The sequence below is a fragment of the Myotis yumanensis genome, unplaced genomic scaffold (assembly GCF_028538775.1).
Source record: "Myotis yumanensis isolate MYYU_CA2020_CCGP unplaced genomic scaffold, mMyoYum1.0.hap1 SCAF_6, whole genome shotgun sequence".
NCBI lineage: Eukaryota > Metazoa > Chordata > Mammalia > Chiroptera > Vespertilionidae > Myotis > Myotis yumanensis.
In genome coordinates this window covers 82,858,472-82,881,930 of record NW_027223757.1, presented here as the reverse complement: position 1 = coordinate 82,881,930, position 23,459 = coordinate 82,858,472, and the positions used below count along the sequence as shown (strand labels likewise).

At 37.3% G+C, this 23,459-nt stretch overlaps 1 protein-coding gene across 5 annotated transcripts in view; it reads right to left on the bottom strand.

Moving 5' to 3' along the window:
• SUPT3H (SPT3 homolog, SAGA and STAGA complex component) overlaps positions 1 to 23,459 on the bottom strand; it is a 478,084-nt gene that overhangs the window by 251,292 nt on the left and 203,333 nt on the right. For all 5 annotated transcript variants that reach the window (XM_070418486.1, XM_070418489.1, XM_070418491.1 and 2 more), the window contains exon 3: positions 1,894 to 1,978. In XM_070418486.1, the coding sequence (XP_070274587.1) occupies positions 1,894 to 1,978 (85 nt within the window). The remainder of the gene's footprint in view (positions 1 to 1,893; positions 1,979 to 23,459) is intronic.

Genomic DNA, 23,459 nt, shown 5'->3' with positions numbered 1-23,459 from the left:
TTAATTAATTTGAATCTGTTAAAATAACAAACAAGTAGAAAGAAAACTGACCCACTGCAAGGATATATTATTAACATATACCACAAACAAAGAACTAATATATCTAATATATATCGACAATAGGACCAAAAACCGGATAGAAAAATGGGGAAAGAACATGACAGTGTTTTTCATTGGTACAACTTGAGCAATAAAAATAACTAATATTACTGCATAATACCCTAAAAATAAAATTTAAATACACACACACACACACACACACACACATACACACACACACACACACATACATACACATTAAAATTAAATAAATATGTGGTGGTAAAGAATGGCTATTCCTTTAAGAATAATTGAAATTAAAAAATAGAAAAGGAAAGAAGGAAATAGAAAACCATTATTAGGTAAATATCTATATACACTGACTGGCCAGATTATTATGACCACCGCATCAGTATTTCATTGGGCCACCTTTTGCCTTCAATACTGTGGCGATTCTTCTTGGCATTGACTCCACAAGATGTTGAAAGGTGATGCGAGGAATCTGACACCATGCCTGATGAATAGCACTGTCCAGTTCTGTGAGATTTGATGGTTGTGGAACCAGCTGCCTGATGGCTCTTTTAATTTCGTCCCACAAATGCTCAATTGGATTGAGATCTGGTGATTGTGGGGGCCACCTAAGCAAGGTAAAGTCTCCCTCATGTTCTTGAAACCACTCCTGCACAATACGAGCACTGTGGCATGGTGCATTGTCTTGTTGGAAGAAGCCATCTCCATTGGGATACGCCATCAACATGATAGGATGAACTTGATCAGCAATGATACTTAGGTATCGTTGTGCTATTCAGACGTTTATAATGATCTGGCCCTCTAGCAACTTCAGCGCGAAATTATAGCTAATTTGCCTACAAATGTCAGGTGGTCATAATAATCTGGCCACTCAGTGTATATAAAAAGCTAATATGCAAAGTGTCCCCTTGGGAATTCGACAGGGCAACTGGGAGTCTGATCACTCTCTATGATGTGCGGTGACCACCACATGGAAAGAAGGAAGGCTCCAGCCAACAGCCAGCAGCTGGGGAAGGGAAGGCCCTGCCGGTAGCTGGAAGGCCCCGATAGGCCCTGATTGCCGGCCAGGCCTAGGGACCCTACCCATGCATGAATTTCATGCACCAGGCCTCTAGTACTGTAATAATTGTCTTAAAATACACTGATGAATGCTAAAATTTATGGACAAACATAAACCTGTTGATATGATACCCTAACTTCTATTAATAAGTTACTATTTTTTTTTTCATTTTGTTGTAAATAAGTATCTTAGGGAAAATATTTTGTGACCATGCAAATATTCTTTTTATCCTGAATTGGCTCCTGGAAGAGAATAGGGATATTAATGGGAAAAAAGATGAAATTCAAATACGGTTGATAATTGTATTAACAGTATTATACCCATATTACTTTCTGGTTTTGATAATTGTACTACAGTTATGTCAGATGTTAACAGATGGAATTGGAGACTATTTAGGAGTTTTCTGTACTATTTGTGCAATATTTTGATGTCTATTATTCAAAATGAAAAAAGTTTTAAAAAGAGTTGTGGAAAAACTATGCTTGTATAGTGATAGAATACAGACAAAAGCTATTACCAGGGGTCAAAGGGCAAGTGAAAAAACTGATTTATGCAGGAGACCCATGAGAACTTTTATGGATGATGAAAATGTCTATATATCATGATTGTGTTGGTAGTCATATGACAATAAGTCATCAAAACTGGTGAAATTTTGCTATATGTAATCTGTAACTCAATAAGACTGACAAAAATATTCCCAATGCAATCCCCACATAAGCAGAATGCAGAGGAGTGATACCAAATGAGATTATATATGTTCTTACCAGATTAATTAACTGAGTGTGTACCACATCTTCTACCAAAACTGCTGTTTCATGAAGAGGCTTCCTAGAATCACCTAAAGAAAACCTGCAAAAAAATAAAAAATTAATCACACCAATATCAAGAATTGCAAAGCTAAGAATGGAAAAGGTGAAAGATATTTACTACAATAATTTGTTTAATAAAGTACAAATTGTTCTCTCAAATAACAGAGTACAGGTACAGTCTCCTATGGATAATGAGTTGCACCTCTTTTACACAGGTGAAAAGCAGTGTTATCTATGCTATTTCTTGATTTGTGTAGTAATTTTTAGGGGTATTTACTTTTTCAAAATGTAAAATAATAACAACCATTTAACACTGATAATCAGAAAATCATATTACCACATCCAAATTGCCAATACAGTTCTATAGTAGCCATACAGAAAATTATAATAGCATATAATATAATTAAAATAAAAGCTGCTAAGAAAAATTTATGTAAATGCTATAAATCATCATTTTAAAGTATATACAAGCGGATTATCAAGAATGGATTATAAAACTGTTCTTAAAGTCCTATTCTCAACTTTGAAATGGTGGACCAGATGTACAGAGAGTCACTTCCTGGTAGAGAACATTTAAAAATGCACAATACTGTATTAAAAACTTATATTTCAGCAGTAGGGAAAATAAAACAGAAGTCAGACATAATGATAAAATACAGTTCCACAGGATAAGAGACCCTGCAGCAAAAATTTATTCCTAGCATCCTACAGCCTGGACTTCACCTAGCATGGTACTCAAGGTATAGGAGAGAATGCCAGGACCAAAAGCAAGGTAGGTCAGTTTGCAGAACCAAATATGGAGAAAAGTTGAGAAAACTAACACCCAGATGGTGATAACTTCCTGTGTGAACTAGGAAAATACCTATTCCACAGAAGGCACTTTGCCTAATATCACCCAAGGCTATCAATAAAGAGAAAAAATGTGGTACTCTCCTAACATAAAATGATGAAAAATAAATCCTTACATATATGTTCAATTGATTTTCCGTAAGAATGGAAAGAACACCTAATTTGGAAAGGACAGTCTTTTTGATAATTGGTGTGGGGGAATGAAATCAAAATAGATCAAAGACCTAAATTAAAGAGCTAAAACTATAAAACAGAATTTTTCATGACCTTAGATTTGGCAATGGTTTCTTAAGTATGGCACCAAAATCACAGGCAACAAAAGAAAAAAATACATTGGACTGCATCAAAATAAAATCCTTTTATATATCAGATACTATTCAGAGAACCTTCTGTTTTGTTCACTGATATATTCAGTATTGAATTCTTTGGACTCCATGAACAAAGTTTCCCTCCCATTTTTTTTTTAATTTACTTCAAATCTCACTATAGAATAAGTAAAAAATTATCGACTTGAAATAACTGACTAATCCAATTGACTAAAAGATAAAACATCAAATTCAATTAATAACTCTAGTAAAAAGAGCATTTTAAAAACATGTTAATTGGATTGTTTTTAACATATGTTTTTAAAATGTTCTTTTCACTAGAGATTTAAAGTTGTTGTTTTATCTTTTAGTCAATTGGATTGTTTTAGTCAAGTGAATTGTTACAACTTGAGCAATAAAAATAAATAATGAGGAGAAACCAAGATGGCGGCATAGGTAAACACCTGAAATTGCTGCCTCGCACAACCACTTCAAAAATACAACTAAAAGACAAAATGGACATCATCCAGAACCACAGGAAAGCTGGCTGAGTGGAAATTCTACAATTAGAAGGAAAGAGAAAAGCACACTGAGACTCAGAAGAGGTGTGGAAGTAAAGTGCAAAGGTATGGAGGCGCGCGTGGAAAGGGCTGGCAACTGAGGACGTGGTTGTCTTTTTCAATCGGTAGGGAGACACATGCTCCCACTGTGAACTCCAGTTCCGGGCTAGTCTCTGGGACCCAGACTCATACGGGGAGAAACTGGACTGTCTGGCAGCAGGCGGAACTCGAGGGCGGCTTTCTCTCAGAGGTGCTTGCAGCGATTACCGTGGGACACTGAGACCTGGGACCTCTTAGGGCAGGACTGAAGATCAGCCATAGCTGTTTGCTCTACCCTGTTGATTCCCTGCGACTCCGCCCCACCCAAGCTGTGCCCAGAGGTTTTGCATATGAATGACCTGGCCCTTTGCAATATAAAATTACCTAACAAACTGCAGCTGAGTCACAGAGACCCAGAACATCCAAAAGAAAGCCCAAGGCCTCACAGCAGCTTGCATTCTTCACAGCTGGGCGTCATCTGGGCATCTCCAAATCCCAAACAAAGAAGAGGAATCTCCAGATCTCTCCGTAGTTCCTGCTCAGTAGCTTCAGGCAGAGGCTAAATAAGCACCTCCTTAGAGACCCAAGTACCAGTGTACCCAGTGGTCAGAGTGGGACCATCCAGATTACAACTCCTCAGATCCATAAGGGACACACTCAGGGGGCAGACTCAGTGAGCACCAAAGCCCCACTGAAGCATGTCTTGCCACATAAGGGTGTCTCCAGCACAGAAGTTCTCCCACCATAGACACAGCTGATTCTCACAGCCAATTGGCCTGGAGGTCAATTCCTCCCAGTGATACCAACTACAATCAAGGCTTAACTACAACAAGACTGTGCACAAAGACCACAAGGGGGTGCACCAAGAGTGTCCACCTCAGGTAATTGGGGAGGCTGAGCCACTGGGCTCTATAGGACACCTAGCACAGAAAGCCACTCTACCAACACAGGGACGCAGCCAAAATGTGGAGACAAAGAAACAGGTCACAAATGACAGAAATGGAGGAAAGCAAACTACTGGATATAGAGTTCAAAACCACACTTTTAAGGTTTTTCAAGAATTTTCTAGAAACCGATGATAAATTTAGTGAGACCCTCAATAAATCTGGTGAGACCCTTGAGGATATGAAAAAGGACCAAATAGAAATTAAGCATACACTGGCTTAAATAAAGAATATTATACAGAGATCCAATAGCAGACTAGAGGATTGCAAGAATCAAGTCAAAGATTTGAAATACGAAGAAGTAAAAAACACCCAACCAGAAAAGCAAAAAGAAAAAAGAATCCAAAAATATGAAGATAGTGTAAGGAGCCTCTGGGACAACTTCAAGCAAACCAACATCCGAATTATGGGAGTGCCAGAAGAAGAGAGAGAGCAAGATATTGCAAACCTATTTGAAGAAATAATGACAGAAAACTTCCCCTACCTGGTGGAAGAAATAGACTTACAAGTCCAGGAAGCACAGAGAACCCCAAACAAAAGGAATCCAAAGAGGACCACACCAAGACACATCATCATTAAAATGCCAAGAGCAAAAGACAAAGAGAGAATCTTAAAAGCAGCAAGAGAAAGAGACTCAATTACCTACAAGGGAATACCCATACAACTGTCAGCTGATTTCTCAACAGAAACTTTGCAGGCCAGAAGGGAATGGCAAGAAATATTCAAAGTGATGAATACCAAGAACCTACATCCAAGATTACTTTATCCAGCAAAGCTATCATTCAGAATTGAAGGTCAGATAAAGAGCTTCACAGATAAGGAAAAGCTAAAGGATTTCATCACCACTAAACCAGTATTATACGAAATGCTGAACGGTATCCTTTAAGAAGAGGAAGAAGAAAAAGGTAAAGATACAAATTGTGAACAACAAACATGCATCTATCAACAAGTGAATCTAAGAATCAAGTGAATAAATAATCTGATGTACAGAATGAACTGGTGATTATAATGAATCAGGGACATAGAAAGGGAATGGACTGACAATTCTCAGGGGGAAAGGGGTGTGGGGGGTGCAGGAAGAGAATGGACAAAAATCATACACCTATGGATGAGGACAGTGGGGGAGGGTAAGGGCAGAGGGTGGGGTGGGAACTGGGTGGAGGGGAGCTATGGGGGGAAAAAGAGGAAAAACTGTAAAAATCTGAACAATAAAAATTTAATTTAAAAAATAATAATAAATAAATAATGATGTTACTACATAATATCCTAAAAATAAAACTTAAATATAAATTAGTCCATACATACACACACATAAAATACTATTCAGCTATAAAAAAGAATGAAATTTTGCCATTTGCAACAAAATGTTAGACCTTGAAGGTATTACTCTAAGTGAAACCAGAAAGAGAAAGACAAATACTATACGATCTCACTTATATTTGGAATCTGAAATACAAACAAAAAAACATAGTTGACAGATACAGAGAACAGATTGGTTGTTGGGTGTGTGTGTGCAAAATGTGTCTAGGGACTCCACAGGTACAAACTTCCAGCTATAAAATAAATAAGCCCTGGGATGTAATGTACAACATGATGACTATTACTAACTAAAGGCCTGGTGCAAGAAATTCTTGCATGGGTAGGGTCCCTAGGCTGGTGATCAGGGTCGATCTGCAGGGCAACTGGTGGGGCGATCAGGGGGCCCCCTCTGCGGGGCGACCAGCAGGGAGATTGGGGGGGGCCCGCTGGCACCTGCTTCCTGGTCAGTGCGCATCATCGTCACCGGTTGTTCTGCCGGTTGTTCCACCATTCAGTTGATTTGCATATTAGGTTTTTATTATGTAGAATAATACTGTATTGCTTATTTGAATTTTGCTAAGAGAGTAGATCTTAAAAGTCTTCATCACAAAGAAAATATTTTTTGTAACTATGTATGGTGACAGATAACTAGACTTGATGTGGTAATCATTTTTCAGTATACACAAATACTGAATCATTATTTTGTACACCTGAAACTAATAGTACGTCAATTTTACTTCAATTTAAACAAAAAACGTGCCTTTTCAGATAATCTTTAAATCCTAAAAGTTTCTGTCTTCAAGAATTATTTTAAAGTTGTATTTTACAAAAATCACTTTTATAAGAAATTTCTTGTAAGAAATTAAACTATACTAAATTGAGTAATTGGATACCAATTATGAAATTAAGAGGAAATGAATGTTTTTATATGTATAACATTGAAAAAATGAATAAAAATAAATGCAGGAAGGGTAATAAGGACACAAACTTATTTTTATTTCAATATGTGAAAATATTCCATTTCTCTTAAAGAATTTTTTTTTAAATGGTTGCACTTCTGGATTTTTTCACAGGATTTTATATTATTCTTTCTCAGTGTATTTAATAGGGTCCACTTTTGGGTTTAAAATAAGTCGTTTTTAAATTTTCAAGCCCTGTTTAAGATCAGAGTGAAGGACTGACTACGTTTAAATGAAAGGGACCCTATAATAAAGGAGATCCTTTCACAATGTATACACATACCAAGTCCACACATTGTACACTTTAAATAACTTAAAATTTTATTAGTCAATTATACCTCAATAAAGCTGATTGAGTTATGGAGGAAAATAGATTCTGAAAAAGAGGCCAAGAGGGTAATTTTGATAAAAATCTGTGACAAAGAACCTGCTAGGGCCGTCAGGGAGAACACAAGGACACAAGCAGACCTGCTCATAAAGCATCCATGAACCCACCAAAAAGAAAGGACAGAGAGACATTTCTTTATGGCCATGTATGCGTCTTCTTGGACGCTGAGCTGCTTTCAGTACTTACTACTGGCTACAAACTCTAATGTGGTTAACTTATTCTGGATGCTGCGGTTAAGTAATTGCTGTGGTCTTGGGAGTTACTTTTTTTTTTATTACTTCTGGTTTTTGGACATTTTTCTACCTCAGGTAACTGACATTACTTTGGAATGGACACCAAGTGACTACTGCTTGTTGTAAGAAGGTCCTGGGTGCCTTTCTGTCCCCAAAAGAAAGTTTCCTTTTCCCCTTCAAACTACTTATTTGATTATACTTTATAAACCAGGTATTACTATAATACCCAGGAATTTCTCCTAACTGGAATTAGAGTGAATAGCAGGCTACAGCCCTCACTACACTCTAGTCAGCTAACCTGGCACTAGACAGCACATGCAAACACAGACATCATACTGCTTATGTCATTCTTACCCAATATTTGTTGAGAATGATTTACCCACTGTTCAAAGGGCTGGTGGAGTGTATAAGTTTCCTATGATCATTTATTTAAGGCAATCAGACAGTTATAAACAATGCAAATTATCCTTGCTCTTCGATTTTTATTACCTCTAACTTTCATATACCTCTATGATTTTATCTGTTTTTCAAAGGAAGAAATTAATTCAATTAACATTGGTTCTGAAAAGGTCAAAGTGATAAGTAAATTAAAATATCAAATGAACACTAGGATAACAGTTTTTCTAGCAAGTATAAATATCGAAAAATATAAGAAAAGCAAGAGTATAAAATTATCAATCATGGTCTATAAAATTTATAATATACCAGTGTGAAAAACACATATATCTACACTAATAAAAGAGAAACATGGTAATTAGCGTACGACCGCTACCCTTCCCATTGGCTAATAAGCATATCCTTATGCAAATTAACTGTTAGCCAAGATGGCGGCCTGCAGCCAGGCAGCTGGAAGCGAACATGAGACTTGCTTGCTCCAGTGACTGCAGACTGCAACGTTCCCCACCTGACTTGACAGCCTCTGAGTTGCAACTCTAAGCAACTATGTACTATGTTGCAAATGTAGAAACCAGCTTTCAGCCTGCCGGGATCTCAGAGCTGAAGTTATACATTGTTTCAATTATAGAACGGCAAACAAACCAGATACGAAGCCTCAGAGCTAGAGCCAGAGCTAAAGCTGGCCCAGAATAAAATTTAAAAAAGAGAAAAAAAAAGGAGCGGTTGGGAGCGTCAGTCAACAATTGCCAGCCTGAAAGCAGCCCTCAGCCCCTCACCCAGACTGGCCAGGCACCCCAGTGGGGACCCCCACCCTGAAGGGTGTGTGACCAGCTGCTAACAGCCATCATCCCCTCATCCAGGCTGGCCAGGCACCCCAGTGGGGACCCCTACCCTGATCCAGGACACCCTTCAGGGCAAACCAGCCAGCCCCCAGGCCTCTATTCTAAATAGTAAAAGGGTAATATGCCTCCCAGCACCGGGATCAGCGGAGCCGCGAGGCCTCCTGGCACCGGATCAGTGTGACAGGGGGCAGCGCCCAAACCCCTTGATCGCCCTGCAGCTCTGTGCATGACAGGGGGCGGGGCCACAACCTCCCTATCCGCCCTGCTCTGTTCATGACAGGGGAAGGCGCCCCAACCCCCTGATGGGCCCTGCTCTGTGTGTGACAGGGTGCGGCGCCCCAACCCACCCACCCCCCCACCGGCCCTGCTCTGTGTGTGACGGAGTAGAGCCATAACCTCCCCATCGGCCCTGCCCTGAGTGTGACAGTGGTGGTGCCCCAACCCCCTGATCCGCCCTGCTCTGTGCGTGACAGGGGGGAGCTCCCCAACCCCCTGATGGGCCCTGCTCTGTGCGTGACAGGGGGTGGTGCCACAACCTCCCCATTGACCCTGCCTTGAGTGTGACAGGGGGCGGTGCCCCAACCCCCCAACCGGCCCAACCCTGAGCGTGACTGAGGTGGCATTGCAACCTCCCGATCCGCCCTGCTCTGTGCATGACATGGGGCAGCGCCCCAACTCCCCAATCAGCCCTGCTCTGAGCCCTACCAGGGGCTGCACCTAGGGATTGGGCCTGCCCTCTGCCACCCAGGAGCAGGTCTAAGCCAGCAGGTCGTTATCTCCTGAGGGGTCCCAGACTGCGAGAGGGCACAGGCCAAGCTGAGGGACTCCCCCCCCCTCCCCCCCCCCCAGTGCACAAATTTTTGTGCACTGGGCCTCTAGTATTTGTATAAAGTAAAATAAAAGTTAAGACAGGGTAAAACTTTGAAAAAAGTAAACACTTATATCACCTATGTGTATTAATTAAACAATCAATAATTGCTTACGGTCTACCTAGTATGTTTCAGGCACTGTTGTAGTTATTTATGATCATCAATGAACAAAACTCATTAAACAAAAGACAAAAATGAGTAGAATTTGCATTCCAATGAGGAAAAAATACAAAAATAAATATAAATAATATAATAAATTACTAAAGAAGTGATTTTTATGTTAAAAATATAACCTAAGATAAAGGAAAACATAGAACAGAATCAGGAGATGGGAAGTGTGGGATAGGGTAAGGGAGGCAGTGTGAAATATTAAAATAATCATGTATTAATCTTGATGTATGAGAGAAATAGCTTTTAAAAAATGAGAAGAAGAAAAAATAAATTAGACAATTTTGCAAAAACCAAAGACTTACCTAGGAAAGTTCACCTAGAATTATCACAGCACAAGGCATGAAAATGTGCATCTGAGGAAGTTTACACAAATGACATATGCATATGAATTTCATCTTACAATTCAGAGCAATTTCTTCTTATATCTTATATCCCCAAGAAGCAAATATCCCCATATTCAAGCTGTAATAAGTAATAGCATAAAGCAAATGATTCCTTATTAGAGGAATAAGAAAGATAATGGATGAATGGTAGGCCAGGGATAGAGCGAAAAGATTTACTCCATTTATCTTATTTTAATAAGAAAAAAAATGAAGGTCAGGGAAGTTAAATAACCATCTCATGGTCACTAATCTAGTTAAAGGCTTTTATTTCACCTAGAAATAATTTTCTGCAATTCTATGTTAAATGAGCAAAAACTGTAACAAACTAGACACATTATTCTTAAATGCTTATTTACCAAAGATTAACAAAATAATATAAAGAGAATCTGGTTCAACTACTTTGCAAAACTAATTTCTAAGCCTTGCAGTGCAGAAGCTTTTTAGTTTGGTGTAGTTACATTTGTTTATTTTTGCTTTTGTTTACTTTACCCTCGAAGACATACTTTAAAAAAAATTTAATATCAATGTCTAAGAGTTTATTGTCTACATTTTTTCTAGAAGTTTTATGGTTTCAGATCTTACATTTAAGAGTCTAACCCAGCCATGGGCAAACTATGGCCCGCGTTTGAAATGAATAAAACTAAAAAAAAAAATAAAAAAAAAAGACCGTACCCTTTTATGTAATGATGTTTACTTTGAATTTATATTAGTTCACACAAACACTCCATCCATGCTTTTGTTCCGGCCCTCCGGTCCAGTTTAAGAACCCATTGTGGCCCTCGAGTCAAAAAGTTTGCCCACCCCTGGTCTAACCCATTGAGTTTATTTATGTATACGGTGTAAGAAAGTAGTCTAATTTTTTTTTTTTTTGCATGCATGCATGCATCTGTCCAGCGTTTCTAACACCATTTATTAAAGAGACTGTGTTTTCCCCATTGTATATTCGTGCCTGTTTTGTTATATATTAACTGACCATATAGACATGGGTTTATTTCTGGGCTCTCTATTCTGTTCTACTGACCTATGTGTCTTCTTTTATGCCAGAACCCTGCTGTTTGATTACTATAACCTTATAGTATAGTTTGATATCAGGTCGCATGATACATCCAACTTTGTCCTTATTTCCCAATATTGATTTGGCTACTCGAGGCCTTTTGTAGTTTCATATAAACTTTTGCATTATTTGTTTCAGTTCTGTGAAAAATACAAGGAAACCATCAACAAAACCAAAAGATAACAAAATGAATAGAAGATAATTTGCAAATGATACATCTGATAAGGGATCCAAACTATATAAAGAAACACAAACACACAAAAAACACACACAATCCAATTAAACAGAAGACATGAATAGACATTTCTTCAAAGAGGATATACAAATGGCCAACAGACACATGAAAAAATGCTCAACATCACTAATCATCAGGGAAATGCAAATCTAAACCACAATGAGATATAACCTCACCCCTGTCAGAATAGCTATTATCTGCAAATCAATAAATAAACCTTGGAAAAGATGTGAAGAAAAGGGAACCTTCATGCACTGTTGGTGGGGTTGGAATTGGTGCAGCCACTATGAAAACAATAATAGAGGTTCCTCAAAAAAAATTGAAAATAGAACTATAATATGATGCCCAACAATTCCACTTACGCATTTATCTGAAGAAATCCAAACACTAATTCAGAAAAATATATGAATCCCTAAATTCACTGCAGCATTACTTATATAACCAAGGCATGGAAACAAACCAAGTTCCAAATGGATAAAGATGTGGTACATATATACAAGGCAATATTATGCAGCTATTAAAAAAGAATAAAATCCTAGCACTTGTGAGAATGGAAGGACCTAGAAGGGATTAGGCTAAGTGAAATAACTCAGACCGAGAACCACCAAAAACATATTGAATCTATAAAACAAAATAAATAAGCAAAGAAAACAAATTCAAAGATACAGAGAAGAAATTCAAGGTGTCTAGATTGGAGGAGTTTGGGGGAAGAAATGAAAAAGGTAAAAGGAATTGAGGAGTACCAATTGCCAATTATAGAAACTGTCACAGGGATATAAAATACAGAATACAGTCAATAATATTATAACTATATATGGTGCTAGATTATCAGTATGGTCACTTCATGTAAGATATATAAACGTCTACCAGCCGTGGGCAAACTACGGCCCGTTTGAAATGAATAAAACTAAAAAAAAAAAAAAAAAAGACCGTACCCTTTTATGTAATGATGTTTGTTATGCCCAGATTTCAAGATTCCCAAGAAACCACATCAGGGAGCCAGCCAATCCGATGCAAAAGCCTAAGAATCTGTATTTCAAGTTAGCTTGAGCTCTCCATCCACCAGACTCACTGCCACAACGGCAAACCAAGTGGCCGAGAGACCGAACCCCGCCTAGAGACGGGTTTAAAAGGGGGGGTTGGAGTAAGGGGAGGAGAAAGGACTGTGCTCTGCCGATTGGCCAGGCGCAAGTCGATGTCTTGTTCCTGGGTGTGGCTAGCAGAGTCTTAGACTTCCGGGAAGAAGCTCCTTGCCAAACAGGTGGCCAAGGTAAGATGGCCCTTACCCTGGGGCAAGGTGGAGGGTGTAGCCCTCGCCCTTTCAATGTTTACTTTGAATTTATATTAGTTCACACAAACACTCCATCCATGCTTTTGTTCCAGCCCTCCGGTCCAGTTTAAGAACCCATCCTGGCCCTCGAGTCAAAAAGTTTGCCCACCCCTAATCACTATGTTATATACCTGAAACTAATACAGGGTGGGGCAAAAGTAAGTTTATAGTTGTGAGTAGGTGAAAGAGTTCTCCCTGTATTATTATTTATTAATTGTTATATTATTTTCATACAAACAACTGTAAATCTACTTTTGCCCTACCCTGTATAATACTGTTTGTGAACGGTAACAAAAACATAAATTTAAAATTTTACAAATAAATAAATACAAAGCCCTGACTGGGGAGCTCAGTTGGTTAGAGCATTGTCCCGATACACCAAGGTTGTGGTTCTGATCCCCAGGGCAGGGCACATACAAGAATCAACCAATGAATGCATAAGTAAGTGAAACAAACAAATCAATGTTTCTCTCTCTCTCTCTCTCTCTCTCTCTCTCTCAAATCAACAAAATCAAGCAATCAATAAATACATTTAAAAAATCTTAAGCTTTTTAGAGAAATAAGAAATAATTTTCAAAAAGTTGTTTTAGTCCCTGTAGGCCCTACAAATATTTAATTACACAAGAATTTATCTTATTGTTGCTGAAAGTTAACAGTCAAAAATTAACTTCTATAACATTGGATATAGACACACTATAATCACAAATTTCACCCAAATTTTTAAGCACATTTCATGGACTGGGATTCAAAGACCCAAGAATGTTAAGAAATTTGCCCATGGCGTTAGCGAAAATAAGCTTATGAATTACATACAGTGAGAACGTCACTTAAAAATAGAATTTTGCATTATACAGATTATTTAGAAAATTAAAATGAATAAATGTGGCAAACTTTACAGAAAAATTGATCTTATCCAGAAAAAAAGTATTCTGTAGTTAAATGAGTTTAGGAAATGCCTTATATTTTAGTATTTCCTAGATTTGCAATGCATATTACCATATTAGACACTGAGTAGTTCTGAAGGAAAGAAACTTTTGGTTTTCAATGTATTTACTGTGTATGTAATTATTTTTCTAAGTCCACTTAGTTATGTAGCATTGAAAATCAATTTAGGCAACACTGACATAAGGAAAAGGATGCCAATATGACTTCAGACCTTTAGTGAGAGGAGCCAAAATAAGCGGCAGCCTCAGGTATTAGAAGTTTAAAGTTCTTCCGTCTTAAACAATGAGATGATAATGTGTAATAACAACAATTGTTTTTTTTAACTTAGTAATCATTGAACAAATATTTATTGTGGCCTATATATCAGGCACTAAATTTTACACTAGCTGAGCATTTTGAAAGTTGCACAAATGAGGGAGTTTTCAGTAGCTATGGTTAGCAGTCACCCTGCCGGTATTAAGCTGGCCCCTGGGCCACCTCACAATGGCAGCTCCTCACTGCTGGAAGCCAGTCAGGAACAGAATCATGCCAATAAACCTGCCTCTGAGTGCAGCGGTCTCATCTGAGTCCTCGCTTCGAGATGACATCCTCCTCCAGAACAACACCAACCCCTGAACGCCATGCTTCCCGCACTAGTACGATGAGTAGTTTTCCTGCTAACAGACTGTATGACCAGCATACATTTTTCTTTAATAAGAAACAATAAATTCATTTTTTTCTATTTCAGATAGTGAATGATGCTTTCATTAAGTTTCATAGGGTTTAAGAAAATCTGCTCTCACAGCCCTATCAACCTAACCACGACTCCTACCTTTTAATTTTTTATTTTGAAAGATTTCAAATCAACAGGAAAAAACAAAATAACGGTACAATGAAAATACACATTTTTCATATAGATGCACCAACTGTTATCATTTTGGAACATTTGCTCTCAAAATTATACATACACATTTATATACAGTATATATACAAACACATTACAAACATAAATACTTATATACTTGTACTTTATCTACATCTATTTTTCCTTGAAGAACAAACATTTATTGAGTGCTTTACATGTGCCTGGCATACTTAGGTAAATTGTCATTTAAACCTCTTAAAGAACCGCCCAGTCTCTCCCACTTTTGGAGAGCTATTCCTTAATAGTAAGTGTAATTATGTCTATCTGTTAACTTGCATACATGAGGCTTAGTTTTGTCACCTAGAACTAGATGAAATATCACATCTATCTTTTACATGTGACAGGTCTTAAAAAACAAAAAAAGCTGCTTAAAACTTTTTTAGGTAAAGTATCATTTTAAAGTTTTATTGAGATAGCACTTATCCTATACAATAAAAGGCTAATATGCAAATTGCCCCTCAACCAGGTGTTCAACTGGGAATTCGACCAGGGGGTGGGGCAGGCCCACCAACCTCCCGTGACTCCTCTCCCTGGCCGGCCCTGCCCCTGATCGCCCCCACACCCTCACCCTGATGGGGGGTGGGGCTGGCCAGCCAACCTCCAGTGTTCCTGGCCTGGCCCGATTGGCCCCAATGGGGGCAGGCCAGCCAGACCCCACCCGTGCATGAATTTGTGCACCGGGCCTCTAGTATACTATAAAATCACATGTATAAAGGGTTTAATTCAGTGACCTTTAGTAAATTTATACAGTTGTACCACCATCACTACAGTTCAGTTTTAGAATATTTCCATCATTCCAAAAAGACATCTCTCGCCCATTTACAGTTAATCCACATTCCCATCCCCAGCTCACGGCAATCGCTAATCTACCTGAAGAAACCATGCCTCCTCGCTAGTCTTCAAGGTTAGACTCTTCATTTCTTATCCTTTAATAAAGGGTACTTAAATGGCATACCCTTAGATAGGCCTTTTGCAACTATCACCATTTCTAATCCTCACTGAAACAGAACAGCTTAGCATTTATTTGGTTTATATATTGAGGTCCCACTCAAAATAATATCTAAAGAAAAAAGGTTCCAAAACTTTTAAATAAACAAAGGAAATGAAAACCTCTAATGTACTAGTAAGTGTTGAAGAAGTCACAAGCCCAATATGAAGCCCTGTAGCTAAGAGATAACCTTGAGACTACAGATCAACACTTCATGGGCTAGGAATTGGTGAACCAACTATCAAGGTACCTTTGTCTTTACTCCAGTTCTCAAACTCACTTGTAAGAACATCTCACTGAATTTTTGTACTATTCTGCCGTGGCATTACCCTATCATAAAGGGAAGTCATTTTACTCTGATACGTACTGTGAACTCATGCAATTTCCTTTAATTAAAAATGCCAGATTTATTTGTTGAGATTGATGTCAAGTTCACTAGAGTGCAAAGACTAGAATCCCCCTCCCCCCACCACTTTAAAATAAAGCAAACTCATGCCAAAATTATAATTTAATTACACTTCCTTAAATAGCCTTCTAGAAAAACCACCTGGTAATAATTAATACCACTGTTGTAACTATATTCTCTCCTAATGTACTTATGTTTCCAGGATTTAATTTGTCACCTAAAATGATAGTTTTAGTATCATATACTATAATACTAAATGAACCTATAAATTCAAAAATATGGAAAACAGTGCAAAGTTGTAATATTATCAATTAAGTAAATTAATTTTGCAAATATTCATGACTGCCAACAGGAAAATGCATAAATATTCCAGTTGTAGGATATAATACATTCCATTTGCTCCTTCACAAAGAGCTTCCATTTTAATCAGGAAATGTACAAGACAACTGTCTTTCTAGAATATATAAACTAGACAATGATCTGACACTTTTGTTCTGAGAACATTAAGAAAAAGTTTATCTCTAGTTCCCATAGTTTTCCTCAAATCAAAATAAAATTGAGTATTGCCAGAAGAAATGCATTTCAAGTCTGTTCTCCAGAAAATGGATAAAAAAGTGGTAACATGAGAAAGATGTTAAAAATTAATTATATACAACAATTCTACTAAAGAATAACATGTAGGATATATGAATGATCTTTTGGCTCTATTTTAGATTACCCTCTACAACTTTTAAAGTTTGGCATGAAATAAAACTCTTTTATTGCTGTTTACACACAGTGTCACTGAAACTCATATTAATCTTTAAATGAAAAGTTTAGTTTATATTTCTAGTAGCTTACAATGAATAACATGTGCAATCTTCTAAATGTACTAAAAATGTTCATAAAACATCTATGTACCTTCAAAACACCAGCCTATATATTATTAAATATATTCATAAGGACTGTGTTGAAGCAAATACAAATATTAATAATAATTAACATCAACCACCAACTTACACCATACACAAAAATAAACTCAAAATGGATAAAGGACTTAAACCTAAGACAGGAAACCATAAAAATATTAGCGGAATCCACAGGCAGCAAAATCTCAGACATATGCCGAAGCGATATCTTCACCGATACAGCTCCTAAGGCAATGGAAACTAAAGAGAAAATAAACAAATGGGACTATAACAAAATAAAGAGCTTCTGCATAGCAAAAGAAACCATCAACAAAACAAGAAAGCCCATGCCAAATATGGGAGAACATATTTGCCAATGTTATCACCAATAAGGGTTTAATCTCTAACATTTACAGGGAACTCATACAACTTAACAAAAGGAAGATAAACAACCCAATTAAAAAATGGGCAACGGATCTAAATAGATACTTTTCAAAAGAGGACATAAGGAAGGCCAAGAGACATACGAAAACATGCTCAAAGTCACTAATCAACCAAGAGATACAGATCAAAACGACAATGCGGTACCATCTCACACCTGTCAGAATGGCTATCATCAACAAATCAACAAACAACAAGTGCTGGAGAGGATGTGGGAAAAAAGGAACCCTTCTGCACTGCTGGTGGGAATGCAGACTGGTGCAGCCACTGTGGAGAACAGTATGGAGTTTCCTCAAAAAACCAAAAATGGAACTTCATTTGACCCAGTGATCCCACTTCTAGGAATACATCCCAAGAAACCAGAAACACCAATCAGAAAAGATATATGCACCCATATGTTCATAGCAGCACAATGTACCATAGCTAAGATTTGGAAACAGCCTAAGTGCCCATCAGCAGATGAGTGGATTAAAAAACTGTGGTACATCTACACAATGGAATACTACGCAGCTGTAAAAAAAGGAATTCTTTCCATTTGCAACAGCATGGATGGAACTGGAGAGCATTATGCTAAGTGAAATAAGCCAGTTAGAGAAAGATAAATATCACATGATCTCAATCATTTGTGGAATATAATGAAAAACATAAACTGATGAATAAAAACAGATCCAGAGACAGAGAAGCATTGATCAGACTGTCAAACCTCAGAGGAAAGGTAGGGGAGGAAGGGGGTAAGGGGGAGAGATCAACCAAAGGACTTGTATGCATGCATATAAGCATAACCAATGGACACAGACACCAGGGGGGTAAGGGCATGAGTGGGGGGGGGGGGGGGGGGGGGCAATGGTGGGATAAGGACACATATGTTATACCTTAATCAATAAGGGGAAAAAATTAAAATAGTAGCTAACACCTAGCCTTCGAACGGTCACAGAACCCTATAACTCTCTAGCTCCTTTGCTTATTATATGAACAGTCTTTGAAATCTGACTTCTGCCTTTGGTTCTGGACTTATTTCCAGCCAGACATGCTTCCTTCCTGCCTTACATATCAAACTACCTATAGACTGCTGACCATACAATGAGTTTCACATCTTGGGCCTTCGTATGTGATACTGTCCCTGACAAATATGTCTTTGTTTCTTCTTTCATTCAACTAATTCCTTCAAAATTTAGGTCAAGGGATACCACTCTTGGGAAATATTCCCTAATCCCCAGTTTAATTTAGATGTTCCTCTGCAGTATATTGCATTGAGAGCCCTACTTCTTCATCACACACTATATCAATTCCCATTGTCAAGTATCTTTAAATGCATCCACACTGTAATTCTGAGCTTAATCATGTTATATACTTTGGCCAATAAGATATTAGCAGAGGTCAGCTAGCAGAGGCTAAGAAGCACTTATATTTCAACTTTTGCTCTTGCACTGTGCCTCTGCCATGAAAACATGCCCAAACTAATCTGCTGGAAAACTACAGACACCTGGAGCAGAGCTGAGTCAGCTCAGTTCTCCAGCAGAGGCATCCCAGGATGGTTGAATAGGCTGATAGTCAGCTGACGCTCAGACAAAAGACAGAACTCAGTCAAGACTGGTGGGGCTGCCTAATCTACGATGCTAGACACATGAACATAATGCTGAGGTTTCACTACTAAAGATTTATGGCTTTTTCATATACAGCATTATTGTAGCAACAAATAACCGATTTATCCTCCTAGATGCTTCCATAGCAATTATCATAGAGGAAGGGAAGGATCAAAAGTAAAGTCTTGTGGAAGAAGAAAACATTCTTATGGAAAAGGATACAGGTGATGAAGAAGAACAGCCATTTAGATGGATTCACCTCCCACTGATTTCACTGGGATCTCAGATTCTAAGGAATTTTCCCCAGAGGGTGCAATTGAAGGGAGAATACACACTAAATACTGGTAGAGCAGATTAAAACCCTAAGGCATATAGGTAGCTGTGTATTAGATGAGAAAAATAAAACACCTACAATTCACGTGACTTGTGGATACAATGTTAGCAGAAAAGAGCCAATAATTGTAGTACTTTGGCTGACAACAATATGGGGTTATGCAGTAGAAGATAGCAGGGCAGAGAATCAAAGAGTGTATTCTTAAAAATCTTAACATTCTCATAGTAAGAGGTAATTGGCAGAACTTCAAAGATGGAAAAGAAAAAGGGCCCCCATTTTTTCTTTTATCCTGTAATCCCACATACATTTCCCATACTTCACTGCTTCTGCACCTTGGCCTCTCTACCTAGAAGGCTTTGTTGTACCCCTTAATCTGCCAGCACCTTTCATATCCTATTTAATACCATCATATCTCTTAAGATCTTGATCAAATGTTTCCCCTTCCAGAAATCATCTCTAACATCTGTCACAAGAACTAATTATACACCCTTAGAATTTGTACATGCATATGTATAACATAAAAAAACATTAGTGCTAATTAGGTGATGATAGAGACCTGACCTTTTTCATCTTTAAGAAATGAAATAGCATATAGTGCAAACCCAATAAATGCTTCCTGAATGAAATCACAGCATAAGGAAAAAATATTCAAAATCTTATTATATTTGGTATGCTTTTGTGAACAGTTAAAAATTATTCAAAAAGGTACCAAATTAATGCTATTTTTTTAACATCAGTAAATATAACAAAAGAAAAGAAATGAATCTGAAAGGACGTAAAATTTAGAATCAATATAACCAATAATAGTAATGAGGAAAATGATAATCAGTAGATGATGATATTTACATACTGAGTATTTACTATTTGCTAGATACTACTGAACTGATTTAAATGTCAAAATGACCCTCTGAGGTAGGTACTATTATTACAATTTAGAGCAGTGGATCTCAACCTTCTGGCCCTTTAAATACAGTTCCTCATGTTGTGACCCAACCATAAAATTATTTTCGTTCTACTTCATAACTGTAATGTTGTTACTGTTATGAATCGTAATGTAAATATCTAATATGCAGGATGGTCTTAGGCTACCCCTGTGAAAGGGTCGTTCAACCACCAAAGGGGTCGAGACCCACAGGTTGAGAACCACTGAAGAGGCATGGACAGGTCAACTAGATTACCCAAAGTCATATATTTAACTAGTGAAACAAATTGAATTCCACCTCTCACCAGTCTAACTGTAAACTCTAAATATCAAATCCTGACTACTCTATATTGTCTTTCAAAGAAACTGAAAGGGCCTCAAATGCAATTTATTTAAACTTCCACAATTAAAAATTAAATTAAAAATTTAAGACCACATAAGCATATATCCAACTAGCAGGTAGCTACAGTAGGTTATTGGATGACACTTAAATTACAAATTACCTTTTTTAAATTAAGTGTGGAACATGCAGAAAAGTAAACCAATGTTTAAAGGCTACAGTTGAATTTACAAGATTAAGAGGAAAAATCTGGAGAATTGAAACATCAAATGCTATCAGAAGGATAAAAAAAATCTTCCAAGTCAAATGTAAATAACTAGCTTTCTTTCTAATCATTCAAATAGCTGAGTTTACCACATGAAATTCATATTTTAAGTCTCAAGCATTAACTGTAAATATTAAAACTGCATAACTGGGAAAATCCATAGTATATTTATGTATAAATCAATGTAGTTCTGGAACAAAAGTCAGAAATCATTCCAGTAATTAATGTAAAACTTCCAAGGCTAAAACTTGGTCAAATTTATGCTATCCAATGTAGAAATACCAAAACAATAAGAATAGAATCTCATCACATATGATTAAAACTGATACTTGAGCACAGGCCAGTTAACTAGATACATAATTATTATATTCAGAGTGAAATTTTATTCCCAGTTTAAAGGCACCAATACCATGCATATACCATGCACAAAAAGTTTGATAAACAGAGAAAAATCACAGACCTGGAGTTCCCCAAATAACTTCAGGAATTTGGGATCTCTAATTTCCACAATCTTATGTTCCTATAGAATAAAAACTAGAACAAATTTCAAATCTCAAATCCCTTGGTGAATCTCCAGTATGAGGGAAAAAGGGGAAAGTGTGATGCCCTATGACATAGGGCCCAGAGGATACCAAGATTCAAACAAGTGTAATGTCTCCCTTAGTATTGATAAGAAGCTAGAATATTAGATTTACAACCTGCATTCTCTTAGCTTCAGGGAGTTCCCTCTCCATTCTTCCCTCTCATTCCAAAGAATCAAAAAGCTATGAAATTATATTCAGGTGATTGTCTAAATATATATTTCACAGCTGGATGACTCAAAATAATATTTAATACTTAAAATTAATTTGTTCAGATTGCACTATTCTTCATTAATTCAGCTAGCTAGTTTCTACTTATAGATGTGGTCCTAAAACCCTAAGTGAGAAAAGTTAAGTGAAAGAAAGACTATTGTTTAAAAACAAAAGAAGAGAATAGAGAGTGCCAGAGTGAGGAAATACTGTTGTTGTTTTGTTAATCTTGACCTGAGGATGTTTTTCCATTGATTTTTTAGAGAGAGTGGAAAGACTGGGGAGAGACAGAGAGAAACACTGATGTGAGAGAGACATATGGATTGGTTGCAGGGGATTGAGCCTGCAACCAAGGTACATTCCCTTTACTGGATTTGAACCCATGACCCTTCACTCAGAGGGCCAATGCTCTATCCACTGAGCCAAACCTGCTAGGGAGGAAATACTATTTTCTATACACTTACCCTTTAACTTTAACTAAAAAAGAAAGTGCCAAAGTAATCTGTTTACCCTCACTATTTTTTAAAAAATATATTTTATTGATTTTTTACAGAAGGAAGGGAGAAGGATAGAGAGTTAGAAACATAGATCAGTTGCCTCCTGAACACCCCCTACTGGGGATGTGCCCGCAACCAAGGTACATGCCCTTAACTGGAATCGAACCTGGGACCCTCCAGTCCGCAGGCCAACGCTCTATCCACTGAGCCAAACCAGGCAGGGCTACCCTCACTATATTTTTACACAGGTGTCATTTCAATTGTGCTGTTAACATGCAATAGCCTACAACAATCTATTCCAGACCTGGAGCAGAGTGGGGGTGAGGAATCTGTGAGGGAGAATAAGACTAACCAGGTTGTCTTAGCACTTTTAGTACATGTTATAAGAATAACAGAACAGAAAAACCTTGGTTCCATTCAGTATAACTACCTCAATTTTTTAAAAATCACATATACTTGAGAGCTAAGACCCCTATATATTTTCTCTCTAAAAAACTTAATTTTTGAACATTTGGCAGCACCTTTGGAATAAGAAAAATATTGATATTTATAAATATATACTTATATTTTTTAAATCATGAAACATTGATATTTATATCATCTAAATATTCTAGATTGCTATTAGTTAAGAGGTTATTGATATCCACCACATGCACATATGTATATATATATATACACACACACCTTAATTTAGATATAAATTCAATTATGTTTAACAATATTCACTGAACATCAAGATGTAAGCCCTCTCCTAAAAGCTAAGGAACACAAATATGAACAACATCAGTTCCTTGTGAACTCTAACAATAATATAGAGTATATTGGCAAATGAACATACCCATATACAAGTATAACTGTATCTTTTAGTAAAACATAAAATTATATTGATTATCTACTTTAAAAAAAATGTGTGAGGTAGTCTAACAGGTTGGGAATAAACTACTGGCATAGTCCAGGGTCAGCAAACATTTTCTTGAAAAGGTAAGATAGTAAATATTTTCACGTTTGTGCACCATAAGGTCTCTGCTGTAATTGCACAAATATACTTTAGCACCACAGCAACCATCAACAATCCATAAATGAACAAATGACCATGACTATGTTCCAGTGAAACTTTATTAATGATTATTAAAACGTGAATTTCACATAATGGTTCTGTCACAACGTATTATTACTCTTCTGATTTTCCCAACCATTTAAAAATGTAAAAACTGGGGAGAACCAAGATGGCGGCGTAAGGTACAGACCTGTGCGTGCTGCCTCCCACAACAACATTGAAACTACCAATTATAAGACAAACAGCTATCATTCAGAACCATGGGAAGCTGGCCCAGTGGAAGCTCTACAACTGGAAGGAAAGAA